Genomic DNA, 14,672 nt, shown 5'->3' with positions numbered 1-14,672 from the left:
AACAATTATTCTCTTTAATTACTTTTTTAATTTATTTATTTTTATTCACTAATTTAGGAGTATAATTAGGAAAACAAAATTAACGTTACATTAATTTACTATATAAGTAAATGATTATATTTATAAAAATAAAAATAAACTTGTACGAAAAAAAGGGAACGCATAATCCCATCTCCTTCCCTCAGATTCAAAAATTTTAGAGAATTCACAATTTTTTTACTAACAGTTGACCAATACATTATTAATTTTTTTCGTATTTTATCAATTTCTGCACACATGTATCTAGAAGATCAATGTAATTTACATATATATTACATCTTTTCAATAAATATTGGCTACATATATTTAACTTTAATAATCATCTAACGAAATTCACAGGACTAAATTAGGTCAGTACTATAGTTTATCTGAGCTAGTGAGACAACTTTAATTTTTGTAATTATATGGTTGCATTTAATTTTAAAAATAGGATAAAATAAGATAAAAAACAAAGATATTAATTTATTTTTATATTCTTTTTACACAAAATTTAGAATAAAAAATTTAATAATAAAAAAATTATAAACATTTAATAATAATAATACAAAAAAATAAAAAAATAAATTATGTTTTTATTCAATATTTTTTATATTTTTTATCAAAAAATATAAAATATATTAATTTAATATATTAAGATATAATATTTTTATTTATATCTTACCTACCAAATATAATTTTATATTTTTGTGTATGTTATCTTTATAAATAAACACAACCTATATGTCTACATGTCTCATTGCATTAGTATTTATGATTTCAAAATTTTGAAAGAAACTTATTCTTGACTATTCCTTTGACTTGCGACTACCTATCTACCTTAGTCCTTAATCAACAAATCAAAATTTGAAAACAACGACATCGGAAGCGGACAAATGCTATATATAGGACAATAACATTTCCCAAATTTGCGATGCCACCATCAAGAATATATACACATAGAACAAATTCTTTTGGTTTAATTTCATCACCACGATTTTGTTAGAATTTTATGTCCAAACCCTTTTTACTAGTAAAAACCGAGCTTTTCTAATTTGTTACTATTATTTACTAGAAGATAGAGATTCAATAACGTAATTCGTGCGACTTACGTGCTTTTCATCACCTAACCCTTCTTCTTAGTCCAAAACACAGCATTTGTGTATTTCGATTTCAATTGGCAGGGCAACATAACTAATTAATCCGACATTGAGTCCTATAAATACATTACTAAAATAAGCATGTATGATTGATCATAAAACACATACAAAAATATAATGATACCACCCCTATGTGCTTTTCACCTAACCCTTTTTCTTAGTCCAAAAAACACAGCAATTATATATGTATTTTGATTAAAAAATGCTATTTGTACACTAAAAATTATTCACTAAAATCAGTCACTAATATATTTATGTACATGTGTGTGTTAATTTATTTTTAATGTATATTTATATTCTAATATGTATTTTATATTGATAGCTGATTTTAATGTACATATAACAAGGTCGTCGATTTTGATTTCAATTGGCAAGGCAACATAATTAATTAACCCGACATTGGGTCCTATAAATACACAACTAATTCAGCTTTAAATTTGCATTTCATTATAACAGATACAAAAATACAATAATGATGCCACCACTAATTCTTTTAGTACTATATCTTACTCTTCCTTTGTTTCTCTTTTTCCTTGTCCGAAACCTTATGAACCCTAATAAGAGCAAAACCCTACCACCAGGTCCCAAAGGCCTTCCCATAATTGGCAACCTTTACAAGCTAGATAACTCAGTTCTTCACCTTCAGCTATGGAATCTCTCCAAGAAATTCGGGCCAATATTCACCCTTTGGCTAGGGTTTAGGCCTGCCATCATTATTTCATCGCCTCAACTGGCCGAAGAGGCGATGAAAATACAAGACCCTAAGGTTTGTGGAAGGCCTAAATTCGTTGCACAACAAAGAATTTCTTATAATGGGATCGAGATGGCATTTTCGCCATACGATAATTGTTGGAAAGAGATCAAGAAAATTTGTGTTTCTAATGTCCTTAGCCCTAGGCGCATCGCCGGATATTACTCGATAAGGAAAGAAGAGGTGAAGAAGATGATGAAGAAGATACAAGAGCATGCAACTTCATCGGAAGTTGTAAATTTGAAGGATCCACTCCTCAACCTTATGATGAATCTTGTATGCAAGATTGTTCTAGGGAGGACTTATGAAGATGAAGGGCCTGAGAGGGAAAGGTTTCTTAGTTTGTTTGATGAGTGTAATGCTTGGTTGGGAACCTACTTTCTTTCTGATTATTTTCCTTTTCTGAGCTGGATCGATAGGATGATGGGACTCCATTCGCGTCTCGATAAGAACTTCAAGGAGTTGGATGAGTTCTACCAAGAAATCATTGATGAACATTCGGATCCTAATAGGAAGGTTTTGGAGGGAGAGGAAGATGTGACTGATATCTTGCTTCAAATGCAAAAGGATCATTCAACATCCATGGACCTCACTAATGATCATGTCAAAGCAATAATCATGGTTTGCTGTCTTTCTTAATCATTCTTCTTCTTCTTGTTAAGTAGTTTCATAATGTTTCATGCATGAAACTAATTTAATTTCCTTGTTGCTTGATAACGTTAAATAATAGTACTTTTATACTTCATCATGAAAAAGTAACAAATGGAGTATTGATTTTGAATATGTTAAACTTCACTCAAATGTAAATTATAGGTGGCTACTTCGAACAATGCTTCATACCAAATATTATTATTATTTTGTTTATATTTGACCAACAATAATTTACACTCATATTTACAGATTTTTACATAGAAGAATTATATAATTTATACTTATATTTATCAAAATTTACACACATAAATTAATATAATTTACATTCACATTTTTTAGAATTTACACACTTAAATTAGTAAAATTTATTTGTTAAAAATATTACTGACCGCAAAATTTTTTTCGAATATTAATAATTCAACGTATTATTTTCACATAAAAATGTCTTCATGAAAATAGGCAGCTAAATTATAATACCACTTTTTGATTGGTCAAATCATACTATTTTACAACAAACAAAGCAATATTACTTTATGGCCAATTCTATTATGAAGATTGAATAGCGTTTTATTTACATGCAGAGAATGAAGAGTATTTAGCCTCAATTTGAAACATTAACGAAAACAAAATAACACATTTCATATTATAATTATCTAACCACCTATATATAAAAAAGATCTTTATTCTCTTCACCATTTTTCTTCTCTGTATTGTTAATTTGAATATCTTCTCGATTTAGGACATACTTGTTGGAGCAACGGATACAACTGCGGCCACAACGGTTTGGATCATGACAAATCTAATAAAAAACGCAAGAGTGTTGAAGAAAGTTCAAGAAGAAATTAGGAGCTTGGGAGGGAAGAAAGATTTCTTGGAAGAAGATGAGATTCAAAAGTTTACATATTTCAAAGCCGTTATAAAAGAATCACTAAGATTGCATCTTCCAGCACCTATAATTCCAAGAGCCGCACATGAAAGTTGCAACATTGGTGGATACCAAATTCCACCCAACACACTTGTTTATGTGAACACTTGGGCTATCCATAGAGACCCTCAATCTTGGAAGGACCCAGAAGAATTTTATCCAGAAAGATTCTTAGACAATGATATCAACCTTCGAGGGCAAGATTTCAAGCTTTTTCCATTTGGTTCAGGTCGTAGAATGTGCCCTGGTTTGCCTTTAGCAACTGCAGCGCTTGATCTTATTCTTGCTAATCTTTTAAATTCCTTTGATTGGGAATTGCCAGAAGGAATCAAAAGGGAAGACATTGATTATGAAAGGTTACCAGGAATTGCTCATCACAAGAAGAATCCTCTCTATCTTATCGCAAAGACCCACATATAATTCAGAGCTAGGTATAACCTTATAATAATGATGATATATAATAATTGATGTGGCTTTTGTGCATTGCTTAGCTTAAATTTGGAACCTTAAATAGAAGTGTTGGTGGTTATTACTAGCTTGGGGGAAAATATACAGTATTGCATGTGTGTTGTGATGTACTAAAGTATATATATAATGAATAAACTAAATAAGTAAATATACACACTAGTGTCATCTTCCAGCACCACTACTTATGCCATGAAAAACAAATGAAATCCATGAAATTCCAGCCGAAACATTTGTGTATCTATATAACCGCATAGGCTAGAGAGAGATCCTGAAACTTTAAGACCGACAAAAAGTTGATTTTTAATCATACTAAGTATACATTGAAATCAGCTGTTAATATAAAATTTATATTATAATATAATAAATTCCATTTGGTTCTGGTCGAAGAATTTGTCCTGAATTGACGGCAGTTGAAACACTTGACCATATCCTTGCTAATTTATACTCCCTTGATTGGGAATTGCCGAAAGGGTGAAAATGGAAGACACTGATACTGAAATATAACCATTTACTAGGACCTTACCCAACATGAGAAGAATCTTAATCAACATCCATGAGAGGCATCGAGATTTGCAAAAAATAACAACAATTTGGTGGTGGTCACAGGTATTGATGGTGGAGAGAGGGGTAAACTTAGTTTTGTTTCGGCGGTGTAAACGGGGACTAATTTGTCCCATAAGATGCCACGTGTTAATTGACGAACATAGATGTATTCTGTCATTGTTTCATGGAGTTTATTACCGGAAGGACTAATTTGTTTGTCAAAGACAAACCTTCGAGACCTTGAGCATCATAATAATTGGCCAGGGAATAAGAGTGTCTAATGCATAATAAATTCTTTAAGAACCAATCTGAAGTGCAAGTAATGATCAATTATTTACATTATAAAAATGCCATTTTTAATGATACATCTATTAGTGTCTCTAATATCTGATATCTCTAGTGGGCATTGCAGAATCAAGGATTCAAGGTTTCACATCACATTAAAAAATTTAGAAAAAATAAGAAATCCTAATCCATCATCCTAATTATAATATTACTAATTTCTAATTAAAGAAAATTTTAAATATTTTATTCTTTACATATTTTCAAAAATAAAATGAATATTTTAATTTTTACTCTATATATAAACTGAAACCAAACCAAAATTATTCAAAATAAAGAAGTCCAAATGTAATTGATACGAACCATTCTTAAATGCAATGTAATATAATCTAGGATGAAACAATAAATCTACAAAATCACATACAAAAATAGCTTATAGCTTCCACGATTATCAGTTTATCACATCAAAACAAATTATAAGCTCCAACGACAAATTCAAAAACCAAAACAAAAATGAAAAAGGCTGAAGATTCAACTAAATATACCTCAATTTAAAAACACTAACAAAAGCCAAATCAGTACTTGACTGGAGCAAGGATATCAAGTTGGGAACCAAGCTTCTCCTCAGCAACCTTCTCAGCTTTCACCCTCAATTTGTTCAGCTGCTTCTTTCTCTCGTACAACAAATGCGCCTTCTCCTTCCTCTTCTTCTCCAATTCCTGCGATTCCAAAATCCAATTACTCGCAAAATTCCAAACAAGTAATTTTAAACTCTGAACAGAACAACAAAAGATTCAGATTTTCACACTAACCGTGATGGTATCATAATAATTCCATCCAACTTCAGATGACAATCTACCAAGCAAGCAGAATTTGTGCCCCTTCTGAAGCCTCAAAACCCTAATTCCATCGATTCACCAGTAATTCGTTAAATTAACAAAATTAAAACTATGAAAATCGAATGACGAAAGAAGAAGAGCAATTACTTGAGAGCATCAGGGATCACCATCCTCTTCGTCTTATCATAAGGAGGAGGGATTCCCTCGAAAACCTTCAAGCGAGCAAGAGCAGCTTCGCCGCGCTTCGTCTTGTGAGGAATCATGCCGCGAACCGTGCGCCAGAAGATCTTGGAAGGAGCGCGGAAATGGATGGGGCCATGAGAGGGTTTAGTGTTCATCCTCTTACGGAGGAACCGCATGTACTTCATCTTCTGCCTAACGAGACCGCCGGAGATGCAGATCTCCTCGCACCTCACCACCACCACCTTCTGACCGTTCAGAAGCTCCTTCGCCACTATCGACGCAAGACGACCGAGCATGTGGTGCCGCGCGTCGACCACCACACGCGCTGCGCATATCCCTGAACCCGACACCATTGTTTTCTTCTTCTGATGAGATGCACGCCCAATTTGGAACCCTAATTGCTGCCTGTTATTTATATGATCAGACGGAGCAAGATGGGGATTAGGGTTTTAAGTTTGGGCCTATTCTTTGGGCTTTCTTCTTTAATTTTTAGTTATGGTTTACCCTCCTAGGCCCAAAAGGAAAGTAAAATGGGTAGTTTCTACGTTTCTTGTTTGTTTAGGTGGGAGTAGTTTGTGATTCAAATGTGGTGTTGGGCTAGTCGGGTCCCAGGGGTTTTTTCCAGTGCAGATCCGTTTAACCGATCCAATCCAAGAATCAAAAAAATAAAAATTAGTTATTAAACCAATGAAACTAGTGATTTTATTGTTTAAAAATTTAATTGAAATTCAACCGGAATATAATAAAATAATATATTTGTATAAAATATTTTTTTAAAAGATAATATATTTTTATTTTAAATCGATAAATCGCTAAAAATAAATTGGTTTGATCGGGATATCGATTTTTTTGCTATCAGCTGACAACTAGTTTAAAACTATATATAGAGAATCCATATTGCAAGATTATGTAAATGCTTTGATAATGATAGGTAAAACAAGTATTAGGATAAGTTGAGAGGATTGGATGTACATAACACAAAGTTCAATCATACGAGAAGCATAACAAGACAAGATCACAAGAACATGTCCTCTTCCTATTCCCTAACTGATTTAACTCCATCTTTGGGATGACTCAAACCCAGTTGCAAATCAGGCACCTATTGTTTCTCTTTGTGCTGCAACTTGACTTGATTTTTCAACCGTACATTTTTGCATATATGATGAATAACTTAAATAAATGAACAAAAAAAATTATTTTGATGTAACTTATTAGATCCACGTTTGGCGCAGTAGAAAAGAGACAAAATTAAAATGGGTGGTTAAAAAGGCTAATAAGAAGATAAAGCTAGAACAGAAAAAATAATAGAATGAGACTTATACTATTTATTACAAGAAAATTAGATCGCCAAGTAATTCAAGTAATGTTTTATTACTATTGCCGTCACCTCAAATGGAATCAGATGAGGACGAAAAATGATAAGGACAAAAATGACTATGAAAATTATAGTTGATGTTTTTAGTATTTTATTGAATATAATGTATCAATATATTTGTTTTTGTATTTAGAATTGACTACTTATTTGTTTTAGTATTTTTCTTTTTTTACTACTTATTTGATATATGATTGACTTGTTTGTTTATAGTACAATTTATAGTATTTTTCTTTTTTTACTACTTATTTGATATATAATTGAGTATTGTTTGAGAAAATCACTTAAATATATAAGGTTTTTTATTGGTGGAGTATCCAATTGAGTTACTTGTTACCTTTTGAAAAAACTTGAGGTAAGAATATGTAAGGTTTTGAAGTTGGTGAGAAATTAATCTAAGTTACTTGATAGTTCTAATAAAATTTAAGAGAAAATAATATCTAACATTTTTAGATTAATGAGGTATCCAATCTGAATCTTGTTTGAGAAGTTAAGTGAAATATCAAAAGTTTTTAAATTGACTGCGATTCAATCTGAGTCAAAAACTATAATCTGATAATTCTCTTTGCAAATTATGTCTTTTGTACCCTCATTTTATTAGTAAAATTCTCAAAATACTTGAAAATTGGACATAAGTATTTTAAGCCAAAATAACACATGAGGTGATATGTGTACTTATTACAAGAAAAACGTTGAGTACCATTGAATTTGCTGTCGGAAAAACGAATCAAATCTAACGGTAAATAGTTTACCATTGGATTTGTCGTTGGAACCTATTCGACGGAATAAACCTCGCCAAAAATAAATTACCGTCGGATTTATTCGTCCGACGGTAATCTTCATCGGATTTAGCGGCGAAATATGGATTTTGAGGAAACGAAATCTGTTGTCACCTACCGTCGAAAAATTGTTGGCGCCAAAGAATTTGGCTTCATACCACCTTAATCTGACCGTACATCCAACAGTAATAACTTTTCTAAATTTTTTTTGAAAAATTAGTTGGGCTGTTACCATCGATATATTTCGATGGTAGATATTTTCTTGAATAATTTTTTTCATCCATGTATAATGTACTCCGATAATTAATAATTGAAACAGTGCTTTAAACTTGATGTGAAATTTCATATATACAAATTAAAAATACGGAATAATGGTAATCGAAATATCTGAAATAATGCTAATTATATTACATTCTTCTCAAAGTTCGGTAAAGAAATACATAAGATAGAACTATATTTACATTAACCCTATTCAAATTCATCACTTCTTCCTCTGGTTCACCATCCTCCTCTTCCAAGGTAATTTTCTAATCATTAAACTCGTCTTCCTCTTCATCATTGCCATCAATCCCATCTTTTTCTTGAAGATTGTCATCCTCTGGTGGTAGTGTGTCGGCATCTATTCCAAGGTCAATGATGTCATCATTCATAACAGCTGGCCTAAGGGTGATCGGCTCACCAGTATCAACCACCGTTTTCAAAGGAGTTGAGTCATCAATCTGGTAAAGTTCTTGACCCTCTGTTCTATCATCAGACTCGATGCGGCCTCTTGGCTTAATCTTTAACCACAACCACCCAACTAGACTTGCATGAACTCGGATATGGCAAATAGTATACCCGCGTACATTTTGAGGTAGAATAAAAGGATCCTAGTACCTATATTTCCTGGTTATTATATTAACTTTAGTGATATCATAGTCTTTGTGCTTTTGTATTCTTTATCGCAAACTTGGGTCATACCATTCATATTTAAATATGCACACTTTGTACATAGTGCGACAGAAATACTCTAATTGAATTATGTTGTATAACATACCAAACCAATCAGAATGACCACTGCCTGTATCCCCATGAACCTAAACTCCGATGTTATCTATTTTTTTTTCTATTCAACCACTATAAAGAATGGAACCGATATCCATTATTGTATATCGGGTAGCTAGTATTCTTATTCATTGGGCCCCAACTAAGTGCAACTAGCTCTGAATCTGTTGTGTCAGTTAGATACATGCTGACGTATTTTCTGAACCAACGTGAAAAATTGTTCAATGAGGTATCATGATTTGCCTCTTGGAATAACGTATATGATAGAATAGGATAAAGAAGTTTTGATTAGATTAAGATGTTAGTATCTTACTGGTTGCAATATTTATGAAAACTAAAAACTGACATGGGGTAAGATAAAATTTGGTCACAGTTAAGCAACACATGTAGATGTGCGGCATCGATTTCCTTCTACTCTAACCAATAGTTACTGTCCGCACCCATTGCAGCTCCTTCAGCAAAGATTGGATATGTTGTTTCACTTGACGAGAATTCTCCCCTCTCATTGTTCTTTACAACCCTTGTTCTACGTAACTCAATATGAGGTTGAAAATAAAATGAGCAAAATGCGAATGTTTCTTTAGCTAGGAATATTTTGTAGATGCTGTCCTCAATCCGGGCTCTGTTCTTTACGATGCACTTGAATGAACCAATTATCCTTTCAAATGGATACATCCACCGAACTTGGACTGGTCCACATAGTATTGCTTCATATGGTAGGTGAGTTGCTAAGTATTCCATAATGTCAAAAAAGGATGGAGGGAATATCCTCTCTAGCTTACAAATTATAATGGAAATGTTTTTGTCTATAACTGTGAGATTATTAATTCTAAGTTTCGTAGCACATAACTTCTTAAAGAACTCACTTATTACTACTGTGAGGGTTTTCAGATGTTAGTTGAAAGTTCTCTAAACGCGACAGGAAGTAAAGACTCCATGAAGACATGACAATCATGACTTTTCAACCTAGCTATCATGTGACATGTTTGCACACCTACTCAAGTTAGAGGCATAACCATCAGAAAACCTTAATCCTCCAATCCACTTACAAATATTTTGTCTCTGCTTCTTTGTTAGAGCGAACACTGCCCTTGGTTTAGCCCACTGCCCGTTATAAAGTCTTTTTAAGTTCAGATCTATTTGCCTACAAATATCCACCAAGTCTAACTTAGCCTTATCGTTGTCCTTTGTTCGTTCATCGTCCATTATTGTGTGCATGATATTATCAAACACGTTTTTTCAATGCCTATCAAATCAAGATAATATCGTACCAAGTTATCTTTCCAATAAGGCAACTCCCAACATATAATCTGTTTAGTCCAATTATGCTTCCTGCCATATCTTGAAGGTCTCAAATCTACCCCGTTATCGACGATCCTTGGAATTCTACTGACATGGTGCCAAACTTACCTACCACTGAATCTCATAGGTGCCTCTTCTTGTTCACTTTTATTCTTTTTAAACGAGTCTTTATTGCGCCGAAAATGATGATAGGAATCTTTGATGACAATCAAACCATGAATTCTTACCACATTCTTCAACCAAAACGTCTTTGTATCCTCCATACAAATGAGATATATCATTTTGCCATGAGTAGACCAACCTGACAACTTACCCTATGCAAGAAAGTCATTAATGGTCCACATCAACGCAGCTCACAGTTGGAAGTTTGTCTTCATCGAAATATCATATATTTCTACACCATAGATCCACAACTACTCCTTTAACTCATCCACCAAGGACTGCAAGTAGACATTTATTTTAGCATTTGGATTGTTGGGACCAAGTATGATGCAAGTTAGGAACATGTATGGATCATTCATGCATAGGATATAAGGTGTCACGATTATAGGCCAACAATAATACGTGTTATCGAAATTGAAATTCGGTGCAAACCCGTCAGAACACAAAGTTAGTCTAACGTTTTTGGGCTCGCTTGCAAATGTAGGATGGACCCTATCAAAATGTTTCCAAACTTTTCTGTGTAACGGATGCGTCATGATTCCACCATTTCTCTTGTTGTTACTATGCCAGGTCATGTGAGGGGTCAAACTCATTGATGCATACAATCATTTCAGCCTAGGGATTAAGGGCAAGTAGTGCATTCATTTCATTGGAATTCTCTTTAATCGGCATTTACCAATCTGTTATATTTCGACTTGGAACATTGGTGATCTACAAAATTTGCATTCAGTTAAGTCTGCATCTGTCTTGTAATACAACATACAACATTCAAACAACAATCGATTTTCACCGAATTTAGACCCAATTTCAAAGCTAGCTTCTTTGCTTCATAGTGGTTTCAGGGGATGCTAATAGACTCGACAGATACAAATTCGTTGCAAAGGGTGGCCCACTTATCAAAAGACTCTTGGATATGATTTGACTCTGACTTGATACTCATCATTGTAACATATGCAGACAACTCCGAACGAATACACCCCTCGAATAAAAGTTTCGTAACAGATTCTCACAGTTGATAAAATTTATTTGCCTCCGGGTTAGACTCTTCTTCAGCCTCTTCCAATTCCTTAACACTAGTTGCACCAAACACCATCTCGTTGTATCCCTCTTGGTTAGCCTCCCAAGTCATTTCTTCCATGTTTAGGTCACGGACCACTCGAACCCTCGTTGATCGACAATCAAACCTATTCAAATTAGAGGCAGACCGATTAATTCCCTTCTCGTTCACTTCTCCATGTTCCATCCACATCCAATACTATTCTTGAACCCGTTACGGTAGAGGTGAAGTGTTATATCTACAGGTCCTAACCACTTATTTAGCCGACACTTTTGACACAGATACCTAGATACCCCCTTCAGACCTAAACGGGTCCATGCTGAAAACATGCGTGACAAATGCATCAACCCCCTCAAAGAATTCAGGTTTTAAACCCCCTATCCACTGTTATCCCTATCATACATCCATAGACAACAACTTGGAATCATACTGTAACACACACCTTAGAATTCAACCAATAACACAACTTATTAGAATTTTTAAAAAATTCGGCAAAGTATACCCTATAATTAGAATCTCTCATCAAATACAATTATCATTTTCTGACAAACCAAACATGTTTTAAACAATTTAAAGATAATTCGACGGAACTTCTCCTTAATTCAAAGATATCCATCAAATAAATATAATGGTTTTCACAGAAAAAACAACTGCATGCATAAATTATAACACACACGCATTCAATAAAATATCAAATCTTAACTGTTCTAGTGCGCAACCCCATTGCTTTAGGGATTGCGTTAAAGTACAGGCGGTGTGATACTCATTAGGCATTGATAGAATGCCAAGTGATTTGGACATGGACTTTTTTAAGTGGATTAGATACTATTCTTCTTCTTATTAATGCCTCTTTTCGACAACGTTGTGGTGGATTTGGCTAGATCGTAATAACGATATTTTTAATAGGGAGGAATCTTGGAGCACTGTGAAAGTAACATTTTTAATTAAACAAGCAGCTAAGGATTTTTTTTAGTTTTTTTATGTTGGAAGAACTTTACATCCGATCTCTGCATATTTTTCTCGGAACTCCCCTCCTGCCTCTGTGATCAAATTGAACTGTAATACTAGTGTTTTGCCCATTTAGCACCGAGTCGGCTTCGGCTGCATTCTTTGAAATAGCACAGAGACTTAGATCAAGGGGTGTTCAGATACTATTTCAGTGGATACCATTGTGCGATGTGAGCTTCTTGGTATGTTGAGTGAATTATGTTTACCTTGGGACTACGGTTTTAATGAAATCGTTTGTGAAGTGGACTGCCTTGATGCTTATAGTGCTATTATTCGTGATTCTCCTGGTAATAGTGCTGATATCATTGACAAAATTCAATAGTTTCGAAATAAGGAATGGACAGTAAGTCTGCCGCTGACTACATGGCTAAGCTTGCAGTGTGAAATGACCAACCTTATACAAAATGGCTGCTTTCTAACCGAAAATTAACAGAGATTGTTTGAGGAAATATACATAATTTCCTTTAGTGTCTTTTTTTATTTGTTTTGTTTTTAGTCAACAAAAAAAATTTCAATCCAAACTAAAAACTTATCGAAATCGAATTAATTTAAATTTAATTGAATTTTATTCTTTATCAAATCGTATGAATTAGATCAGATCTTAGATCCACTTTTCAGATCCAATCTAATTTATAATCGCACAAAATAATATAATATTATTATTTTATTATTAAATTTAAAATTTATATATATTATAATTAATTTATTATATATTTTTATCTTATTCATGCATTATTATTATTTATTAAATATTTTAAAAGAAAAAATCGGTCAATCCAAATCATTCGGATTGAATTAAATTTAAAAATAAAAACAAAATCTTCAAATTCAAACCACAACAAATTATTATATACTTCGAATTGGATTAGTTTTTTAAATCGATTCAAATCGCACGGCTTATCAAGATGGATGATGACACTAGCGAGTTGTTTTAGTTTTTGTAACTGTTTTGCCAGCACGCCATATTCTATTTAATTGGCCATTAAAAATCTAAGCAAAATAGCGTTCCTGGAATATATGATGGTTCTTGAAAAATTGTGATATGCTGTTCTTCTTGTTTTTTAATCTATGTTTACACATCAATATTTATAATAAGTATTAGTAGACGTTCCCATCTTACATAAGCCTTTCAACTTCATAACTAGGCTAGCCTTCCAGCCAAATTTACTATTATTAGAATCTTTTAAAATTCTAATTAATTACCATATGTTGTCACTTTATTTTTATTATATATATATGTGCAGTGTCTTACTTACTTTTTCCTATTATTGAGAAAATTAAAAATAACTATACGTTAATTTAATTGTCACCATCAAGAGTAATTTTTTAGAAATTGAATTGAACTGTATCAAATTATTTTAACTGGTCTGAAAATTATATCAAATTACTTTTAGATATATAGCAACTTGGTTTTTAACCGGTTTATATTAAAAAAAAAAACTTTTTTAGCATATCAAAAATTGATTTCAACCGGTTTATATATAAATAATCAATCAATTTTAACATCGATGTAGTCGGCCTAATGCAAGCAGTCAGGGCAATTTAGAAGAGAAATGATGCTCTTTAGTGAAATCAATTTATTTAGTTTTAAGTCAAATAAAAAAAAGTAGTTTTTAATAAACTATTTTTTCATAAAATGTTGTGGCGGTTTTAGTTCAGTCTTTTACTTAGGAATACTGATTTATCTAAAATAACTTGATTTAGTTTCAGTTTAATTTGATTAATTTGGTGTTTATATATACATAACTCAAAGAATGTTGAGTATACACTTGAGTGTGTTCCATCGTCGATATTCAAGCATAATTATCCCATTGAGAATGGTTACAAGTTTATCATGACCACACATATTTAGAAAACAAATTTGACAGATCAACTAATGTTTTCAATCAAATCAAACTCTATTATTATTGCAAGTTGGCCATAAGCACTGTGTAAAAGCATTATTCTTAGTAATTATGATAGATATATTATTTTAGAGAAAGTATAGGGAGCTAATGGTCTAAGCGTACAATGCGTACAATGGAGGTTTAGGAAGTATTAGAGATATGATTATTAGTGTTACATTGTCCTGTCAGGTTACGCTTTTGAGATGAGTGGGTTCATGACATGTTATTAGAGTTCTAGATCCGAA

The 14,672-nt window shown here is 32.7% G+C and overlaps 2 protein-coding genes across 2 annotated transcripts; one reads left to right on the top strand and one right to left on the bottom strand.

Moving 5' to 3' along the window:
• Positions 1-1,647: 1,647 nt before the first annotated feature.
• LOC107475709 (cytochrome P450 83B1-like) lies at positions 1,648-4,188 on the top strand. Its single transcript, XM_016095358.3, has 2 exons — positions 1,648-2,547; positions 3,317-4,188. The coding sequence occupies exons 1-2, from the start codon at positions 1,648-1,650 to the stop codon at positions 3,920-3,922; spliced, it is 1,506 nt and encodes a 501-aa protein (XP_015950844.1). The 3' UTR covers positions 3,923-4,188.
• A 1,028-nt stretch (positions 4,189-5,216) lies between these two features.
• LOC107475479 (60S ribosomal protein L13a-4) lies at positions 5,217-6,212 on the bottom strand. Its single transcript, XM_016095120.3, has 3 exons — positions 5,782-6,212; positions 5,608-5,695; positions 5,217-5,514 (listed from the first exon to the last, which is right to left on the bottom strand). The coding sequence occupies exons 1-3, from the start codon at positions 6,168-6,170 to the stop codon at positions 5,371-5,373; spliced, it is 621 nt and encodes a 206-aa protein (XP_015950606.1). The 5' UTR covers positions 6,171-6,212; the 3' UTR covers positions 5,217-5,370.
• Between the last annotated feature and the right edge of the window lie 8,460 nt (positions 6,213-14,672).

Source organism: Arachis duranensis, chromosome 2, assembly GCF_000817695.3.
Source record: "Arachis duranensis cultivar V14167 chromosome 2, aradu.V14167.gnm2.J7QH, whole genome shotgun sequence".
NCBI classification, from domain to species: Eukaryota; Viridiplantae; Streptophyta; class Magnoliopsida; order Fabales; family Fabaceae; genus Arachis; species Arachis duranensis.
The sequence above is the reverse complement of the archived record's forward strand: the minus strand, read 5'-3'. Positions and strand labels throughout refer to the sequence as shown.